Source organism: Phoca vitulina, unplaced genomic scaffold (genome assembly GCF_004348235.1).
Source record: "Phoca vitulina isolate PV1807 unplaced genomic scaffold, GSC_HSeal_1.0 scaffold54, whole genome shotgun sequence".
Taxonomy (NCBI): Eukaryota; Metazoa; Chordata; class Mammalia; order Carnivora; family Phocidae; genus Phoca; species Phoca vitulina.
The window spans coordinates 6570230-6593032 of NW_022589757.1; the positions used below are offsets into that span (position 1 = coordinate 6570230).

Here is a 22803-nt window from a genome sequence, read left to right on the forward strand (position 1 = left end):
ACCCCCACTTCTCCTCCAGGGGGAGCACAACTTTTCATGTACACTGCAGGACTGCCGCTTTTTAAAAGGGAAGCCATTTTTTAACTTGGGAAAGTTCTCAAAAAACCATCAAATTCTTTAATTTTACAGAGAAAAATACTACGTCCCAGATAGCTTAGTATGTTGTTACATACTAACCAGAAACCGAGCTGGGCCTAGAACCTGATGAGAGTCTTTTCTTCTACTAGACCACACTGGAGGACAGACTCTTCTTACTGACAGTTTCTAATACTAAGCGATTTTCTAAAGATTTGTTGGGAGAAAGTATAAATACATTTTTTAAAAAAATGGTTTTGTATCCAAAAGAACAACTGCTATCCACAATTACTATTCCATATAAGTTTTTCCTTTCTTGCAGTCTTTTTTTCTTTACTAGTATTTTGACATAAGAAAAAACACATAAAATTTGGCTTTTTTAGTAACCATATAAAGGTTTCTGTGGAAATTAAACAGACACTAATGTTTCATCCACCAAAGCAACTTAAGAATATGATTTGATTTTAGAAAAGCTGTGGCATTTTTTTTTAAACTCGTATCCATGTGACTGTTAGTTCAGCCAGGCACATCTCCATGTGACATCTGGAATGGCCGCCATTTCCTGCTGGAACCAGCTGCTGTCAGGCCCAACTCTTTGGCCAGATATAGAATGATGCACCCTCTAAAAAGCTTGTACTCAGTTCCACTTCAAGGTTGATTTTCTTTGCAAAGCCTAAATGGAAGAAAACATCCCCTTCCACATGACTGGATTCCCCTAAAGGCTTAGAGAAATAAGGGCGACCTAAGCTAGCTGGCAGATGAAAAAATAAATCAGAGTCTGTCACAATTTTAAGACAAGTAAGAGAGAAAGTAAGAAAGAAAGAGAGTAGGATTCGACATCCTAATAAGCTCTTCTTACCCGCTGAACAGCATCTGAACATTTTTTTGGAGTTTCCAAAACAGCAGACTGAGATTCTGGTTTGGAAAAGAAGAAGATAGTCAGTATCTTAAAGAAGAAAATTTCCCCCATTTCCTCACCCAGAAAACAAAACTAACTAAAACATATCTTTAACCAGAAGTACCAAAAACATCCCATTTATCTTCCAGTTATACTTCTGTATTAGAAAGACATGACTACTTTTCAGTATATATAACACATATAATGACTAACACTCACGTCATTATTTTTAAAATTGAATAGCCTCACGTCCTTCTTGACACATCAATCATTATTGTTCGCAATTGCCAGCTTCTTTTTTGTGCCAGGAAGTACCTACTGAAACATTCACTTATTTTATTTTTCACTTAGCTAAAGTCTGCACAATGAAAGAAGCCAACTCACCAACCTTGAAAGACAGAATTCAATTGTCTTATCTGACTATTGACAAATTACCTTCTAATTCCACTACCACCAAGAGGCATTAGTAATAAGGGGTTCTAAAGGGATTTCGTTCCTCCCTTTGTCACTTAAGAGTCTATGAGACTGCAAATTCCTGCTGGAAAACCTAAGGGATAACCAATTCCAGGATTATTTTTTAAGCTAAGGGACAAATTCCTTCTAAGTGAAGCTTGCATGAAAGTTTAAAAACAGAAAATAAAAACAAAAGGGCCTTCAGAAATCCCCAGTGCTCCACGGAGAACTGAGAACAACTGTTCTGTCTGAGAACAACTCCTCGTGTCTACTGCTCACATTTTACAGCTGAGAAATCAGAGGCACATAATATAAGCAATTGGTGGGAAGCTGAAGACTAGAGCTTGTCTCCTGTCACACCGCTCCCCACCCCCAACTGGCATGAAGACCAGACACTTGACAAGAAATAGCAGTCACTCTTGAGGATAATTTAATTCCTATTTTAGCAGCATTTTAGTTGATACATGTGACAATGCTATAGAAAAATAAAAGGTGCCTATCATTTAAATTTTATATGTTAAACTACATTGAAAGTTTCCATTTCACTGAGATTAAAGCACAGTCTCTGCACAGGCCCAATGACCTTCTTTCATCTGTCCACAGTCCCTGACCTCTCTGACCACCTCTGCCTTTCCCCACCTGCTCACTGGGCTGTGTCCACACTGGCCTTCTTGCTACCCTTTAACATGCTGCCATGTTCCCTCCACAGGGTCTCTGCATATCCCCCCTGCCTTGCCCCTTCCCTAGGGCTTTGTTCCAGACTTCGGCACTCTTTTTAATAAAGTGGCAATCCCACCCACGGCTAGCACTCCTCATTCCCTGTCTCTTACTTTCTTTGTAACATGGAACATCACATAATATACTACATAATTCACTTGTTTGCCTAATTTTAATTCTCTTACTCTACTAGAACATAAGGCAGGGATTTTTGTCCTTTTTTCCCCTTACATCCCCAGCATCTAGAATAGTGTGTGGCACACAGTAGGTGCTTAAAATATTTGCTGAGTCATTGTAGGAGTGAATAGAAGGAGTGATCAAAAGAATAATCAAACCATGCAACGGGGTATCCTGGGAAAGGGAAAAGAGGAGTAAGGATTTTATAAGGGGCAAAGATATCACTTTGTCTTTAGCTACTTCCTGCAGCTCGGCTTAAGGTGTATCTCTCAAAACAAAAATCCTTGAGAAGAGCATGAAGTAGTCACTTACCAACAGATGTCACTGTGGCAATAGAATATTAACAAGTGGCCTTAAAACACAAGCATTTTCCCAGACAAGTATTCGACTTCGTTGAGGTAATCGAAAAGGGATTCTTCTTTCTTATACCGACAAATCTCTACTCTGACCTTAACAGCAGAGTTAGCCACTTTTGAATAAGGATCCTAACGTCAAAGCCAACCAGCAGTTAATATTAGCAAATCCAAACCCTGGAACACTTTTGGTTTTAGTTACCTCCAAATCCCCAAACACAATAGACTCTAGATAAGGTCCTGGGGCTTTGTATTGATGGAGAACACTTTTCTTCCTCTTCTTTCTATTTAGAAAGCGCAGGGAGAATCCAAAGGATCTCCGGGCGGAACACCAACAGTTCTTTGCATTAGAAATACACACAGTGTTTCCTAGCATTTCCCCTATAGCCCTAGGCCTGGTGACCTACCCTAAAAAGCAATCTGTGGTCTCTTTAATAAGAGAATTTATTAAACTTTATTTAAATAGTATGACTTATGGGAGATGCTTTTTAATTCTAGTATACCATGTCCTTCCATAAATGAAGATATTCTCTACAAAGAAGAATGCATACAGTTTACCAGAACAATGAACTAGAAAGACACTCAGTCACTTTTTGGAATCCCCTTCCTCCCAAACTTTTAGTTTCCCTCTGTTGAATTATAAATGGTGCCTGAAATGAATTAATTCCCCCACCCCCCTCTTCCACTATACTTATTTCTTTGAATCAGTGTAAGAGAAAACATCTAAGAGAAATTTATGGCAAAATGCTCTCTTCAAAATCATAAACTGAAGCATAGGAGTTCTAGAGTGTCAAAATTTTAAGATGAAAAAGATGTACAGAATAACTGTACTGCAAAAACAAAAGGAAAAATGAAGAAAACTAAGAGAAAAGAAAAATAAAAATTAAGGAGAAGGCAAATAAGAAAAAAAAAAAACCCAAAGAAGGGATAGGAGGGAGAGAATAAAGAGAAGCATGAGATATGGCACAGAGTGGTGTGATTAGAGAGAAAATGGCACGTTTGTAGCAAATGATAAGTAAGCTGGTTTCTGAGTATCTGCTCAAGGCTAGGGTCACTGGGCAAGTGAATTTGAGAAATCCACTTAGTTCTAACATTCTTAGAATGATCACCTCAGGTACAAACTCCCATGACACTTGTTACCAACACTCTCGTCTTCCAGCATCCAGGGGCTTTCCGGAATTGCCTTCCACTCAGCTCTAGAACTGACAGTTCCCATTACATATTCATCAACCAGGATGGTTGTTTTTAAAGAGTAACCCAGTGAGAGCTCTCTCAAAGGTACATTTAAAACTGCCAACTCCTTCTCTCTCCCTTTTTAAGAATTCAGAAACTAGACTGTTTTTAAAACCAGAACAAAACAAACATCACTGTGAAGCAAAGTAGGAGAAATAACATTCCTGACAAAACTTTAAGTGTCCTAAATAATTGATAATCTAAAATTCTGGGCTCCCCACAATTCCAAACATGTTTCAGAGATGAACTCTTCTTTATCATCACAAAATAAGCCTATGACTTGTAAAACAAAACATACTTGGATGAGTTGTACATTTATAGGGAGAAAGAAAATAAGTAGGATATGCCTCCCTGCTATGAATGGAAAATAAATTAAATCACCCTTTTAAAGCATATAAAGCATGCCTTTTAAAAATGAATTGAGCAGTCTCCAAACAGTTTTACACTGTAAGTAAAAAGGCACTTACATAAAATTATTAAAATACAGTTTCTCTAATGATATATACATCAATTTGATTCAATTCTAGTCAATTTAATTGAGAGAGAACTTATTAAACTTTATTTAAATAGTATGACTTATGGGAGATGTTTTTAATTCTGGTATACCATGCCCTTCCATAAATGAAGATAGAGTTAAACATGTAATTTTCCTAAAAGGTCCCAACCCTATGATCTGCTTATTTGATTATCTCACAGTATGGATATGCCCCTCATTGCTAACAAAGGATATGGACACACAAGCTTTAGCTTGCATATATGAGAGAGAAATGAAAGCCAAAATTACAAAAAAGAAGAAGAATTTATTATTATTATTATTATTATCATCTATAGGAGACATGGTCAATCTTTCAGTCTTTTCTAGCACATTTTATCCCTTGACCAAGTGGGAAGCTGAGAAATAGAACACTATCAAACTCTTCCTGGGTTCCTTATAGAATTTCTTCATTACCCCAACTGAATATTTGTTAAAGCATTCAGCTACATCTGGAAATGAGTTGATGATACTGTTTGCATTGCATCACACAGAATCTTATTAGGAACCATCAGAAACACTTATTTTTTTATATAGAAGGCCAGAAAAAGGCTTCTCTGAAACACTTCTGCTTTTAACCTCATGGACACAGGGGATGATTATAGAATTGTCCCCATTTCCCTCTTTGCTTTAAACCTGAGGAAAAATTTCCAACTACCTTTGAAAATTCCAAGTGCTTCTGCAATACATTTGTGTGCTACCTTACCCCTGGCTTCATTTTATTCTTCCATCCTAAATTCCTTTCAGTTTGATTTATTTTCCTTTGTAATCCTTCTGTATACCTTAGATATTTATATGCTGCTCAAACCTTTTCTGGAGCAAAGGTGGGTTACACTGCTTTCAGCAGCATGTAACCACGACTTTTAGGATTTCTATATAAAAAGTCTCTGCCATGTTTCTACCACCTCTCCTTCCACATAGTTTCCTCCAGGATTTTCTGTCCCCAAATTGCCTTCCTAAATATCACTCCTCTTGGCCATTTACATTTTCAGAGAAAGATAAGGGGCTTGATGTTTCAAAGACACAATAAGAATGATCAATTCCTTATACACATCTAGACATCCTGTCCCTATTCTCCATAAATTTGAAAACTAAAGTTAATTATCTCTTTGATTTCTTGAATCAGTGAATAACTTTTGAAATTTGGTATTGAGCCTGGTAAAATGGTCCATGGGCTGTTTCAGCACACACACAAAACTCTCTCTCAAACGCCTGCATGAATGTGCTAAGGAGATATTTATTTAGATCTTTTTCAACAAAAGATCTTAATTTACTGGCTTAAATATTTAAACATATACTATGTGCCCAAAGGTCTTAAAATGTTGGGAGTCTCCAAGGAACACAGATATGTATAAACAGAAAAATTATAATGCATAAGTAATATGAATGATACAGATATGAATAAAATGCCATGGGACTCCAGAAAAAAGAACCACCACAGAGGGTGGGGAGAGGCACCAAGGCTTTATTCACCTTGACCTCTGCACTTCCAATCCATACAAAGGAGGGTTGGTTCTTTCACCATTATATGAAAGGTGGAGAAGAGCCTCTCTTACAGAAGGGATTACAAAAACATGTAAGTCAGATGCATGAGAAATCTGAATTAGCTGGACATGTGAATTAGTAATCAACAATGAAAATGAGCCACAAGACAAAAAAACAAAAACAAAACCAAGTTTTCAGTTTTCTAAGATGTAACTAAAAATCCTTCTTCTTCAAAAGAAAAAAAGTCATTGAACTCTTTTACTTTAAACTAAAATTGAAAGGAGCCACATGTTGCAAATACTGGTTTTAACCATGATGTCACTACACAACAAGGTAGAGCAACCAATCATTAAGTGTACTGCAAAGAGTTTATTACTCTTAATAATTATGTTATCAAAGTTTGCACCAAATCTATATATTTGAAAGCTGTAGATTCTATGCAAGGTTTTTGCTATATTACTGACATTCTCACTCTTAAAACTGACTGACTGACTAGAAGGGAGAGGGTGGTATGGCTCTCAGAAGGAGAATGGTCCACAGAGTCACAGCAGGATAAGTTTAGAAAATGCCATTAGATCATTTGGACAAAAGAATGCTATATGGCTGTTGAGGTTTATAACAGATCAACTGGAGAAAAACAAGTCACTACACAAAATTATTTTCTACTTACCTCCATCACCCTCTTCAAGAATGCATACTTTAAAAGGATACAAGTTACTATATTAAAAATTACTTGACTGGCATTTTGCAGGCTACACCAAATAACAAAGAGAAAACTAAGTTACAAAGTTCCTGGTATCCATTCCAATGATCATCTTTTACCAAACTAAAATTTAGATTATCACTAGCTTTCTATCTAGTCCTCCTCTGGTATACAAAATCAATAATATAAAATATTTTGAAACTTTTTTAAGGTGCCTTAAAATTTTAAAGGAAAATATAAGTATTTCAAAAAAGTGGGGAAAAACATACTAGGGAAGAAAAAAATGAAAATACCACACTAATCATGATGTAAAACACAAGACATGGACAACTGTTAAGAGAGCACTCAATGAAACTGATCAATTCTATTATATCTACACCTGGCTATTTCCTACCAAGAAGTTAAAGTGATTTTTAACATGAATAACATAGTGTACTTAACAGGAGCAATACTTTTAGTTGTGTGTTTTCCTTTTTAAAACTAAGTATGCTTTTATGTGATTGCTTTATTTTCAGGTATTATCATGTTAGAACCCCTTCATTTCTGAAGATACATGCACTAAGGAACTCTACACCTTGGCCCTTGATCAACTGTACTGTGTTACAAGAAACTCAGAGCCCTACATGGAACAATGTTTCTTACTCCTCTCTTTCATGGGTTGTTCATTTCAGGGAGTATAGTCCACCTAGTGAACACTAAGCAGTGTTTCAAAAGCATCAGACATTAAAAAGGGGACACGCACGGTTGGGTGTGTGCCCCCATTCCGGGCTTCTGTAGAAAGAAGAAAGGTAAATGCATCCCTTCAGAGACTGGGATAAAAACAGGATTATAAACACTACATTCACTTTGGAAAGGGGCCTAGAATAAAATCCTTAACACTGTGGGTCATTGTTGGCTTTAAAGGGAACTCATGAGGAAGTAACAAATAAAGATATCAAATAATGGTAATAATGATAACAAAAGCAAACACTTATACTAAGCCTGACATTGTATTCTGAATGCTAACTCTATGCTTTAACATGCATTAACTCATATAATTCTCAAAACAGCCCTATTCAGGAGATGCTATTCTTATCGACATTTTACAGGTTAGGAAACTGAGTACAGGGATTAAGAAATTTGCCCAAGGTTACAAAGCTCCATGTTCTTATGTTGTACTCTTTTATTACAAATCCAGATTAATGACTTTCTCTCTATAAACCAATGAGGAAAAAAAATCAAAATTCTTTTTTTTTTTAGATTTATTTATTTATTTGAGAGAGAGAGAGTGGGGGCAGGATCTGAGGGAGAGAGAGAAAGAATCTCAAGCAGACTCCCTGCTGAGCGTGGAGCCCAATGCGGGGCTCAGTCTCATGACCCCGAGATCATGACCTGAGCCAAAATCAAGAGTCAGATGCTTAACCAAATGAGCCACCCAGGTGCCCCCCAAAATCAAAATTCTTAATTCTAACACTCATGCTACTATTTAGGAAAATTTGGTGAGGGATAGATTTCTGAATAGTAATAATGCTCTTCAATGTACTCTCCAATTATGAATCAGTCCACAGAAAAGAAGTCAGGAATTTATTATACCAAATTGGAAATTTTTTTTAAAAAGGAATTAAACAACCAAATTTCATAAAACATTATTACACAAATACGATTCTTAATTCCTAAGACAAACACGAAGTGTTCTCCCACTTTCAGGCTCCATAGAAAGCTGATATTAATCTCATGCTATCTTCCCAGCCAATAACACAAAATAAGACAACAAAAGATGCAAAGAGAAAAACAACCAAAAAGAAAAATTTTGAAGAAGAATAAATACATCTGAACACTGTACAGTTTTGAAAAGATTACTTAAAATTTAGATTTAATGAATCTTTTATCTCTATGTCCCCATTATCTCTGAAGGTAAAGAAAAGGATCAAGAAAAGCACAAGGAAAGCAGTAAGGGAAGAGAGCCAGAGTGGAGAAGTGAGGTGGACACCACCTTTGAAGGCAATAGACAGAAATTTCCCTTTGGAGTTCTCAGTCCACACAGGATATGTGGCTCATATCATCTCAGGTGGTGGCTACAGTTGGCCTCCTGAAGTGGTAGTTCACAAACGTTTGTATACACAATAATAACTGGATAATTCCAGTGTCCCCTTCCCTAAAATTCTGAAGGTGGAGCATAAGAATTTACAATTTAACAAGACTCCCAGTGATTTTACTTGAGATAGCTGCAGATCGTAATCAAAGAAATACTTGAAAGAGAGATGCAGACTCACTACCCCGTAAGCACTGTATAGGTACTTCATGTTACGCACTTTCAGAAGAACATGCACTGTTCCTGGGGTCCCACCTGTTTCAGCATCCTTCGGCCTGTGTTCTTCATCAGGAGGTTTCGATGGGGGCCAAACAGACGGGACTCGCCTGGGAAATTGCCCTTCTGTGTAATCCAGTGAGTGAGTGGGTTGGCTGACTGCAGCCCAGGTATAAAGTTGATCTTGCTATATTTAAAAATGAAAAATAAATAAATAAATTAATTAATTAATTAAAAAAAAGCTATTTTAATTCAATTATGAAAAAAATGAAGTTTTTTTGATTATTATATTACATCATTTCTATCATATATATATATATACATATATATACCCACATATGTGTGTGTGTGTATATATATATATATATATATATATATAAAAAACATTAAAATAGCATTGCATACTATCTAATGTAGACTCATAATATAAACACTTTCACACAGTCATTTCATTTTCATGACCATACTTGTCTCAACTTCTTTTCTAAAGCAAAATCTAAGTCTTTCTTGGTGGTAGAGATGCCATGTGGGTCTGCAAGGAATTATAAGATCAGAAAATCCAGACGTTCAATCAGAGAACTCCCTGAACTAGCATCTTTAAGACATTTGAATATGATGTCCCTTTAACATTGGTTTAAACATTTGTAGCAAAAGCAAAGGACAGGCTGTACTTGGGCCCCACAGGACAATACTAGCGTCCTTGCCTTCAACAACAAAAAGCCTAGGAAACCAACTTATCTTGGGTCCAGGCTGGGAACTGTTTAGGACTGAAACCATGAAAAAGTAAATGAACCTGCCAAGAATAAGAGAATTGGACAGGGATCCTCTGGCAAAGAAAGTGCTTCCCAGCTGCAGACCAACAGAATCTGGACAGAATGAGAAGAAGGCTCAAAACTAGACTTAGTGCCAGGGAGCAGAGTGGAACTCTTACAAAGGAGGCCACTTCGAGGCTTATAAACACCTTGGAAAACTGCTCATTAGGATTTCAGAATAATATGTTTAACCATTTTAGGACGCATGCACATAATATATGCATGCCCTAGGTCTCTTTGTGACACTTTCCTTACTTATAGGTATATTTCCCTATAGCTTTTGATCAATATAAAGTAAAGCAAAGAGAGTAACAGTATGGTAGAGGTTAAGAGCAAATTAAAAACAAAACAAAACCAATATATATGAGATATATATATATATATCTCATATATATTTTCATATATATCATATATATATATATCTCTATATATATATCATAATCACCATGTTGAGACTGTAAAGTAAACAGGGTTAACTGAGGACAGGCATTGCTATTTCCATAATGTGTTTAATAAATTAATCTAAGAAATTCACAAACTATCATTCAGCATAGACAGTAAGATACAATGTACCTGTAGATTTAGGACATTGGCCCTAATTGAGAATTCAGATTCCTGGGATTGGCTAGTAATCACATAAGAAAGGGCCACATTTCAGACCTGGCCAAGCAGTTCAGCCATCCATATCTCTTTCAACTATTCATATCTTGATCAACACCAAAGGTTTTGCTATTTAGCACACTGAATGTCAGAAATAGCTCTTCATTGGTGAAATTAGTAGTTTAATTAAAATGATGTTAGAAATAAGCTCTCATTAGTGAAACTAAAGTAATTCAATGTACGAGGATTGGCAAAAATATCAGAGGATATCCTACAAGAACAGAGTAAGACTTGGGCGAGGGATGATGTCAAGGCTTGATGCCCTGACAGTGCACCATCTAGCCACTGCGTGACAACGTCTCCTTGCCTGTGGCCCACCATTAGGCACAGAACCCTGCCTCTTTCGTGTCGACAGCACATGAACCTTCCATGGAAAGTGTAATCAAGCACCTACCCGGGTGGCAAGCTGTACCTTCCCTGACAAAGGAACTCTTGCCTAGAGAGCTTCATCGTCCTAATAACAGACCCACTCAGCCTCAAATTTGGCGCCATATAAAAAAAGGCAGCAATAGTCAGGGGGATAAGCAGTTTCACTTAGGATTTCACAATTCACCAAAATACAAAGTATGCTAAAAGCACTTTATAAACCTCATATAAAACACAACAACAATAAATTTTGGTCAGTCCTCTAGTTTTTTAGCCACACCCCAAGACTGTAATACATCACAATGCTGCGATGGTAATCTCAAAATTGCTCCTTCGTAGCATGGAGAAATTAAGCAAAACACAAATTTCTTTCACGGCTTTTTAACACCCACAGACACCAACTCTTCAACCTATCATTTAAATTTTTCTATATGACTTCCTCCCACCCCCCCAAAACTCATTTCTCCATGTTCCCTAAATCAAGCTTCACTCCACTCAATGCCTCCCTACTTCTCCCCACTCATGGAATCTAATCTCTCAGTAAAAGTCTCGCTGAAGTCCCACCTCACCTGGACCACTCCTGCATCAGAACACTGATACAGCACCCTGCCACCCCTCATTCTGAGAAGTAATGGTATGCCTTCCAGGTCGGTGGCTTAACATTTTCCTGAGTGCATCTGATCTGTCCCCAGATTGACTGAAAACTCCTTTATCACGTGAAGTTATGTCCACAGGTCCTATAAATCTCCCATAGCACTTGACAATGTGATGATGACTACATAAAGCTACTTAACTGTCTACTGAATTAACAGAATAACCAGATACAAAAGAAATAAAAGAGACAGCTTGTCAATATAAGCAGTGGCCATAGCTGGTAATCTCATTTTCCTTCATTTACTCAACAAGGTACTGAAAAGGTACTTTGTAGATATCATACGGAAAACAAAGCTATTAAGTCATCTGTTCTACCTAACCTTATCGGCAATTCTACAATATAAAGAAAAATACAGTTGATAAAACTCCTAGGATATTATCAGTGCTGCACCAGAGATAAATCTCTTAACTTTATGAGGTCTTGATGTTCTCATCAGTAAATCAGGAAAAACGCCTGCCCCAGTCTTTTTTATAGGGCTTGCATGAAGCAGGAGCAAATACCATGTGGAAAGAGCTATGAAAATGACATGCTGTGATTCAAAAATAACACACCATGAGTGCTACTTGTTTTGATTTTTTTAAAATCTATGTTTGATTAGAACATTTCTTGTATTTAAAAAATCCTTTTCAGAGGAATTCAAAATCATCATCAGATGTACACATCAAGATACAGAACCAATGCTAAATCTTTACTTTATGATGGGAAGCTAGTTCAGCAAATTTTGGTCTCCAGAGTTTTCTTGGCATTTGCACTGATTGTTCTTAAATTTTCAATTTAACTGATGATTGCCCTGTGGTCGTTCCTCAACTACCCATGAATGTCTTTTTTTCTGTTGTATTTCTTTCTAACATTTCAGAAATATATTTGTTATTTTCCCAAATAGGGTTATAAGCCCCTTGTTCCAGCTAACATATCCTATATCCCCCATTTTCCCCAGAATATTTTTCTGTACACATAGCAGACACACCATGAGTATTAAGGAACTACAAGGGTCAAGAGCAATAAAAATTTGATTTGACAAATCAAATCATAATTTTATTATCTGGGTTAAAACAGGGTTATGTTCCCATGACACCACTCCACTCCTTTAAATTCTTGAAATCTGTTTTGACTTTTGCTGAACTGGATCATTTCTTCCTGTTAAAGAAAACAAATAGAAGCTTTCTACCACAGGCAGATCAGAAGATTTAAAATCACATACTAAAAGTGACATAAATAGACCATAAGCCCACTATCTCAAAAAAGAAACAATAGTTACTCATAGCAGATATTTCATAATGACCCCAAAATAAATCAGAGCTATAACCCATAAATAGTTTATTTTAGAGAACCCACTGGAAAATATAATGCTCAGAGGTAGGCATTCTAAGAGTGCTTCATTGAGATTTTTCAAGCCAAAGTGAGGGTATGGTTACCACCTTAAAATGTCTCATGTTCACATTTTTCTGATGGTGCTTTATGCAAGAAAATTTCATTGTCCATTAATCCGTATGTTAAAGCAGAATCTAAACTACCCTCTGAGAGGAAGTATTGTCCTTCCCATTGGTGTTCTTATAACTCATCAGATGGGATGTCCATACATAAGAATAAATCTTAGTTTGGGGTTCCTCATGTCCTCAGAAACTCTCACCACTGCCCCTGCTCCAGCGTCTATCAAGGCTAATAGATCCATATTTGAGCGGTGAAATATAGAACCTATCTCACATAGTCCAGGAAGTACAATCCGCCATCAAATATCAGAAGTTTGACTGAGGGTGACTATATCTTTTCAAATTAGTGTTTCAGGTGTTTTGTTTTTGTTTTTGTTTTTGTTTTTTTTTAAGTAAATACCCATGGTGGAATTTCTGGATCATATGGTAATACTACTTTTTTTTTATTTTTTGAGGAAACTCCACCCTGTTTTCAGCAGCGGTTGCACCAATTTACATTCCCACCACAGCATACAAAGCTAAACTTTTCTCCACATCCTCACCAACACTTGTTATTTCTTGTCTTTTTGATATTAGCCATTCAGACCTGTGTGAGGTATTATTTCACTGTGGTTTTGATTTACATTTACCAGATGATTAATGATGTTGAGAATCATTTCTTTCTGTGGGCCAACAATATGTCTCCTTGGGAAAATGTCTATTCGCATCCTCTGTCCCTATGTTCATTGCAGCATAATTTACAATAGTGAAGATATGGAAGCAGCTGAAGTGTCCATCAATAGATGAATGGATAAAGAAGGTGTGGGGTATGTACACACACACACAGTGGATTATTACTCGGCCCTGAAAAAGAATGGGATCTTATCATTTGTGATATAGATAGCCATAAAGGGTATTATACTAAGTGAAATAAATCAGACAGAGAAAAACAAATACTATATGATTTCACTTCTATGTGGAATCTAAAAAGAAAAACAAATGAAAAAACAAATAAGAGGGGTGCCTGGGTGGCTCAGTCGGTTAAGCTTCAGCTCAGGTCATGATCTCAGGGTCCTGGGACCAAGCCCTGCGTCGGGCTCCCTGCTCTGCGGCAAGTCTGTGCCTCTCTCTCCCTCTGTGATCTCTCTCACTTTCGCTCTCTCAAATAAATAAATAAAATATTTAAAAGAAAGAACAAACAAGAGATACAGACTCATAAATACAGAGAACTGGTAGTTGCCAGAAAGGATAGGAGAAATAGGTGAAGGGGATTCAAGAGGTACTAACTTCCAGTTATAAAACAGGTAAGTCAGGAAGATGAAAAGTACAGGATAGGGAATTATAGTCAATAATATTGTAATAATGTTTTACGGTGACAGATGGTAACTATATTTATTGTGGTGAAAAATGTATTCAATTTTTTAAAGATTTATTTATTTATTTTAGAGAGAGACTGAGATCAACAGTGGGGGTAGGGACAGAGGAAAAGGGGGAGAGAGAGAGAGAATCCTCAAGCAGACTCTCCACTGAGCATGGAGCCAGATGCGGGGCTCGATTCCAGGACCCTGAAATCATGACCTGAGTCGAAATCAAGAGTTGGCCACTTAACCAACTGAGACCAGGTGTCCCAATGTATAGAATTATTGAATCACTATGCTGTGCATTTGAAACTTTATAACATTGTATGTCAACTATCCATAAATAATATTTTTAAGTTTGACTGCAGGAGATAACTAAAAAAAAAAAATCCAAAAAGTATGCAGCTCATCCATTTCTTTACATATATTCTATTCGCCCACAGAGTGCATAGATAAAATCTACCTCAGGTCACCCAAGGGCTCTTTTACCTATACCTGGTCATACTGGTCTCAAGAATAAATTTACCTGAACTGTGCTTGGGTGTGACCACTAAGAAAAAGAGACAGCTATGTCCACTAAAAGAACACAGCTGAAAATATCCATCCCATCACACAATATTTTCTATGGGAGAGTTCTGAAGATAACTTCATTTCTAATCTTAGAATTTTATAGCTTAATCTAAAAACTTAAATAGTTAGATGGCATTTTGAGTTTATTTGTACTTTTTTCATCTTATGGACCACTGTGTTAACCAAATTTGTTTATTGTTTTGGCTATTAAAAAACTTAAGTATATGGCCCACCTGCCACAAGTTTTGGAATTCCAGAATACATGTTTTTTATCAGCCTCATTCATGGGCTCTATTTTATTCTTTGTCTTTTTTTTTCTTTCCACTGGTAGCTAATTTTTTTTTATTTTATAATACCTTACTTTTCTTATTAATCATTGTAAGTACTTTTTGTAATAAGCCAGCAATAAACACATAATTAGTATTAGAGGAATGATGAAAGATCTATTTATATGCCTACTTTAGCTCATTTGAACTTTTTATTGGATGACTGTCTGGATAAAAAGTAGATCCATGATAGTAGACCAAATTGTGGTCTGCAAATTTTGGTTTGCATTGACAATTTAATTGTAAACAAAACAAAACAAAAAAACAACCCAATAGCACAACTCTATAGAATTGCTCTTGGGTAGGGGAGATAAGAAAAATAATATCTAATCAGTACCACACATGACAGCATGCACTGGGTATATTATTGTCTATACTGAATGTTTTATGTAGCTATAATCATAGTGCACATGCTTTACTATAGATGTTTTTAAACCATTGCATCATCATCACACTTATAAATTATATTTCTGCCACAGTCTTGACACAATTAACATTATATTATACTCACTTAACTCTAAACAGAACATATGAATGTGACTGCTCAAAGCATCCCTGGTTGGCATTTAAATGAGAAGTTATAAACCTAGAAGGGTATATAAAAATGACAAATACAAAAGAATAATAATGGTAACATCAAAAAGACTAAATCTGTAAAAGAGCTGAAGTCTTTGAAAATGTTTCAGGATAATATAAAAGGGTATTTTCTTAGCTATAGAAAAACATTCCATGCTGATCAACTGGAAGAACAAATATTGTTAAAATGTGTACACTATCCAAAGCCTACACATTTAATGCGATCCTTACTAAAATACTGCCAGCATTTTTCACAGGGCTAGAACAGCCCTAAAATTTCTATGGAACCACAAAAGACCCTGAATAACCAAAGCAGTCTTGAAAAAGAAAAGCAAAACTGGAGGCATCACAAGTCCAGATATCAAGATATATTACAAAGCAGTAGTGATCAAAACATTATGGTACTGGCACAAAAATAGATACCTAGAACGATGGAACAGAACAGTAAACCCAGAAGTGAGCCCACAATTATATGTTCAATTAATCTTTGACAAAACAGAAAAGAATATCCCACAGGAAAAAGACAGTCTCTTCAACAAATTGTGTTGGGAAAACTGGACAGCAACATGTAAAAGAATGAAACTGGACCACTTTCTTAAACCAAACACAAAAATAAATTCAAAGTGGATTAAGACCTACATGTGAGACCAGAAAACATAAAAATCCTAGAAAAGAACACAGGCAATAACCTCTTTGACATCAGCTGTAGCAATTTCCTTTTAGAGATGTGTCCTGAGGCAAGGGAAACAAAATCAAAAATAAACTATTGGAACTTCATCAAAATAAAAAGCTTCTGCACAGTGAAGAAAACAATCAACCCAACAAGAAGTCAACCTACAGAAAGGGAGAAGATATTTGCAAATGACATATCTAACAAAATATAGAAAGAACTTATAGAAGTCAACACCCAAATTCAAAATATAGAAAGAACTTATAGAAGTCAACACCAAGAAAACAAACAATCCAATGAAAAAATGGGCAGAAGACATATATAGACATTTTTCCAAAAAAGACATACAGATGACCAATAGGCACATGAAAAATGTTCAACATCATTGATCCTCAGAGAAAATACAAATCTAAAGCACAATGAGATATCACCTTACTCCTGTCAGAGTGGCTAAAAACAACAACACAAGAAACAACAGGTGTTGACAAGGACATGGAGTAAAAGGACCCCTTTCCATTGTTGGTGGAAATGCCAACTGTGAAAAACAGTATGGAGATTCCTCAAAAAGTTAAAAATAGAACTACCTTACAATCCAGCAATGGCACTATAGATATTTACCCAAAGAATGCAAAACTACTAATTCAAAGAGATACATGTACCCTAATGTTTATAGCAGCATTATCTACAATAGCCAAACTATAGAAAGAGCCCAAATGTATGTCCATCAACTGATGAATGGATAAAGAAATTTTGACTTACACACACACACACACACACACACACACACACGAATGATACTCAGCCATCAAAAAGAAAGAAATCTTGCCATTTGCAATGACATGTTTGGAGCTAGAGTATATTATGCTAATTGAAATGTCAGTCAGAGAAAGACAATACCATATGATCCCACTCATGTGGAACTTAAGAAAGAAAACAGATGAACACATAGGAAGGAGGTAAAGAAAAAAAGGATGAGGGAAATAAGCCATAAGAGACTCTTGAGGATGGAGAACAAATTGAGGGCTGGAAGGAGGTGGGTGGGGGGCGGGGCTAGATGGGTGATGGGTACTAAAGAGGGCACTTGTGATGAGCACTAGGTGTTGTATGTAAGTGATGAATCACTGAATTCTACTCCAGAAAACAATTATTGCACTGTGTGTTAACTAACTAAAATTTAAATTAAAAAAAAAAATAGATTCAGCTGGATAGGGATCAAACCATTCTGAACACCTACAAACTCAACAGGAGATCGAAGAAAAGAATAGCAACAACTCTCTGAACAGAAAAGCGACCACTTTCTGGAAGGTAGGACGTGCGGAGAAGTGAATCCGAGGCGTTATTCGGGAGGACAGACAGCGGGGGAGGGGCCTCCGTCGGCCGCTTCTGGCAAGTGATAGAGCCACGGAGCACAAAATCGGAACTTTTAGAAGTCGGCTCCGCTGAGGGACGTCGCTCTGGTGGCGAAGTGGGAGGTGGAACCCTCGCGGGACAGTGTGGTCTCGGGACCCTTGGGGGTCACAGAAAGACCGGGGGTGCCTGAGTGCGGCAGAGCTCCCAGGTATCGGAGCAGGGAAGCCGGCTGCAGAGACGGAGCCCAGGCGCGGGCTCTCAGCTCGGGGTTGCTATAAACCGTGATCCGCGGCACAGTCGGGCCACTGCTCCTCCAGCAGGGACCCAACAAGCGGCAGATCTGGGGAGACTCACCTTCTTCCCCCGGGAGGAGAGGTGCGGGAGCGCACCGCGGGGACCTGCTGGGTTTGGAGACCCCACCCGGGGTCGGGTGCCAGATAGAAAGGCGCGGTCACAGGCCGGGTGAGCGCGGAGTGTGGCCGGAGACCAGGGAGACGGGAGTGACTGACTGCTTTTCTCTGGGGGCTCGCTGAGGAGCGGGACCCCGAGTTCTCGGCTCCTCCGGGGCGGAGACTGGGAGGCCGCCATTTTCACTCTCCGCCTCCAAAGCTGTAGGGAAAGCTTGCAGGGAACAAAAGCTCCGGAGAGCAAACCCGAGCAGATTACTTAGCCCGGACCGGCAAGGGCGGGGCAATTTTGCCTCCGGCAAAGACATTTGGGAACCACGGCAACAGGCCCCTCCCCCAGAAGATCAGCCAGAACAGCCAGCCAAGACCAAGTTTACCGATCAATGAGAACGGCAGAACTCCAGCGCTAGGGGAATACTGCACATAGAATTCATGGCTTTTTTACCATGATTCTTTAGTCTTTCAAAGTTAATTATTTTTTTTAACTGTCTGTTTTTCTTTTTTCCTTTTTTCTTTTTTTTTGAATTTTTCTTTTTCCCTTTTTCAACCAACATTTTATCAATCCCTTTTTTTTAAAAAAAAAACATTTTTATTTTTCATTTTTAAAGTCATATTCTATCCCTTCATAGTAGTTACCCGTATTTTTGGCATATATATATAAGTTGTTCTCTCTTTAAAATCTTGAGATAGTTTCTTCTAACAGATCAAAATATACTCTAAATCTCTAGTGTATGGTTTTTTTCTACTCCCCTGCCTGATCACATTCTCTCCCTTTTTTCTTTCTTTTTTTTTTTTTAACCCTCTTCTTTCTTTTTTCAAACAACTTATCAAATCCTTTTTTAAAATTTTTTATAATTTCCATCTTTACAGTCATATTCCATCCCTTCATCATATCAACCCTTATTTTTGTACATATACAAGTTTTTCTTTCTTTAAAATTTTGGGAGGGACTTTCTTTTAACAGACCAAAATACACCCAAAATCTAGTGTGTGGCACTGATCTATAACCCAGCCTGATCATATTTGATCACATTCTGTTTTTGTTTTGTTTTGTTTTGTTCTGCTTTTGTTTGTTTTTATCTTTATCTTTTTCTTTTTTCTTTTTTTCTTTCCTTTTCTTTTTTCTCTCTTTCCCTTTCTTTTCCCACTGCTTCAGGTCTTTTCTGATTTGTTTAGAGTATATTTTCTGGGGACGTTGTTACCCTGCTAGCATTTTGTTCTCTCATTAATCTATTCTCCTCTGCACAAAATGACAAGACGGAAAAAATCACCTCAACAAAAAGAACAAGAGGTAGTACCGACTGCCAGGGACCTACTCAATACGGACATTAGTACGATGTCAGATCTAGAGTTCAGAATCATCACTTTAAAGATACTAGCTGGGCTTGAAAAAAACATGGAAGTTATTAGAGAAACCCTTTCTGGGGAAGTAAAAGAACTAAAATCTAACCAAGTAGAAATCAAAAAGGCTATCAATGAGGTGCAATCAAATATGGGGGCGCTAACTGCTAGGATAAATGAGGCAGAAGAAAGAATCAGTGAGATAGAAGACCAAATGATGGAAAATAAAGAAGCTGAGAAAAAGAGAGATCAACAACTACTGGATCACGAGGGCAGAATTCGAGAGATAAACGATACCATAAGACAAAACAACATTAGAATAATTGGGATCCCAGAAGAAGAAGAAAGAGAGAGAGGGGCAGAAGGTATAATGGAGCAAATTATAGCAGAGAACTTCCCTAATTTGGGGAAGGAAACAGGCATCAAAATCCAGGAAGCACAGAGAACCCCTCTCAAAATCAATAAAAATAGGTCAACACCCCGACATCTAATAGTAAAACTTACGAGTCTCAGAGACAAAGAGAAAATCCTGAAAGCAGCTCGGGAGAAGAGATATGTAACCTACAATGGTAGAAACATTAGATTGGCAACAGACTTATCCACAGAGACCTGGCAGGCCAGAAAGGACTGGCAGGACATATTCAGAGCACTAAATGAGAAAAATATGCAGCCAAGAATACTATATCCAGCTAGGCTGTCATTGAAAATTGAAGGAGAGATAAAAAGCTTCCAGGACAAACAAAAACTAAAGGAATTTGCAAACACGAAACCAGCCCTACAACAAATATTGAAAGGGGTCCTCTAAGCAAAGAGAGAGCCTAAAAGCAACATAGACCAGAAAGGAACACAAACAATATACAGTAACAGTCACTTTACAGGCAATACAATGGCACTGAATTCCTATCTTTCAATAGTTACCCTGAATGTAAATGGGCTAAATGCCCCAATCAAAAGACACAGGCTATCAGATTGGATTAAAAAACAAAACCCATCGATATGCTGTCTGCAAGAGACTCATTTTAGACCCAAAGACACCCCCAGATTGAAAGTCAGGGGGTGGAAAACCATTTACCATGCTAATGGACACCAAAAGAAAGCTGGGGTGGCAATCCTTATATCAGACAAATTAGATTTTAAACCAAAGACTGTAATAAGAGATGAGGAAGGACACTATATCCTACTTAAAGGGTCTATCCAACAAGAAAATCTAACAATTGTAAATATCTATGCCCCTAACATGGGAGCAGCCAATTATATAAGGCAATTAATAACAAAAGCAAAGAAACACATCGACAACAATACAATAATAGTGGGGGACTTTAACACCCCCCTCACTGAAATGGACAGATCGTCTAAGCAAAAGATCAACAAGGAAATAAAGACTTTAAATGACACACTGGACCAAATGGACTTCACAGACATATTCAGAACATTCCATCCCAAAGCAACGGAATACACATTCTTCTCTAGTGCCCATGGAACATCCTCCAGAATAGATCACATCCTAGGTCATAAATCAGGTCTCAACCAGTACCAGAAGATTGGGATCATCCCCTGCCTATTTTCAGACCACAATGCTTTGAAACTAGAACTCAATCACAAGAGGAAAGTCGGAAAGAACTCAAATACATGGAGGCTAAAGAGCATCCTACTGAAGAATGAATGGGTCAACCAGGAAATTAAAGAAGAATTAAAAAAATTCATGGAAACCAATGAAAATGAAAACACAACTATTCAAAATCTTTGGGATACAGCAAAGGCAGTCCTAAGAGGAAAGTATATAGCAATACAAGCCTTTCTCAAGAAACAAGAACGGTCTCAAGTACACAACCTAACCCTACACCTAAAGGAGCTGGAGAAAGAACAGCAAATAAAGCCTAAACCCAGCAGGAGAAGAGAAATAATAAAGATCAGAGCAGAAATCAATGAAATAGAAACCAAAAGAACAGTAGAACAGATCAACGAAACTAGGAGCTGGTTCTTTGAAAGAATTAACAAGATTGATAAGCCCCTGGCCAGACTTATCAAAAAGAAAAGAGAAATGACCCAAATCAACAAAATCATGAATGAAAGAGGAGAGATCACAACCAACACCAAAGAAATAAAAACAATTATAAGAACATATTATGAGCAACTCTATGCCAGCAAATTAGATAACCTGGAAGTAATGGATGCATTCCTAGAGATGTATCAACTACCAAAACTGAACCAGGAAGAAATAGAAAACCTGAACAGACCTATAACCACTAAGGAAATAGAAGCAGTCATCAAAAATCTCCCAAAACACAAAAGCCCAGGGCCAGATGGCTTCCCAGGGGAATTCTACCAAACATTTCAAGAAGAATTAATACCTATCCTTCTGAAACTGTTCCAAAAAATAGAAATGGAAGGAAAACTTCCAAACTCATTTTATGAGGCCAGCATTACCTTGATCCCAAAACCAGACAAAGACCCCATCAAAAAGGAGAATTACAGACCAATATCCCTGATGAACATGGATGCAAAAATTCTCACCAAAATACTAGCCAATAGGATCCAACAGTACATTAAAAGGATTATTCACCACGACCAAGTGGGATTTATCCCTGGGCTGCAAGGTTGGTTCAACATCCGCAAATCAATCAATGTGATACAATACATTAACAAAAGAAAGAACAAGAATCATATGATCCTCTCAATAGATGCAGAAAAAGCATTTGACAAAGTACAGCATCCTTTCTTGATCAAAACTCTTCAGAGTATAGGGATAGAGGGTACATACCTCAATATCATAAAAGCCATCTATGAAAAACCTACAGCGAATATCATTCTCAATGGGGAAAAACTGAGAGCTTTCCCCCTAAGGTCAGGAACGCGGCAGGGATGTCCCCTATCACCACTGCTATTCAACATAGTATTGGAAGTCCTAGCCACAGCAATCAGACAACAAAAAGAAATCAAAGGCATCCAAATCGGCAAAGAAGAAGTCAAACTCTCACTCTTTGCAGATGATATGATACTTTATGTGGAAAATCCCAAAGACTCCACCCCAAAACTGCTAGAACTCATACAGGAATTCAGTCAAGTGGCAGGATATAAAATCAATGCACAGAAGTCAGTGGCATTCCTATACACCAACAACAAGTCAGAAGAAAGAGAAATTAAGGAGTCGATCCCATTTACAATTGCACCCAAAACCATAAGATACCTAGGAATAAATCTAACCAAAGAGGCAAAGGATCTGTACTCAGAAAACTATAAAATACTCATGAAAGAAATTGAGGAAGACACAAAGAAATGGAAAAACGTTCCATGCTCATGGATTGGAAGAACAAATATTGTGAAGATGTCAATCCTACCTAGAGCAATCTACACATTCAATGCAATCCCCATCAAAATACCATCCACTTT

General features: G+C 37.4%; 1 protein-coding gene across 1 annotated transcript in view; it reads right to left on the bottom strand.

Annotated features, from left to right (window-relative positions):
* FMN2 (formin 2) overlaps nucleotides 1-22803 on the bottom strand; it is a 382777-nt gene that overhangs the window by 284216 nt on the left and 75758 nt on the right. The window contains exons 3-4 of the mRNA XM_032389271.1: nucleotides 8953-9100; nucleotides 935-990 (exon numbers count right to left, since the gene is read on the bottom strand). Coding sequence (XP_032245162.1) covers nucleotides 935-990; nucleotides 8953-9100 — 204 coding nt within the window. The remainder of the gene's footprint in view (nucleotides 1-934; nucleotides 991-8952; nucleotides 9101-22803) is intronic.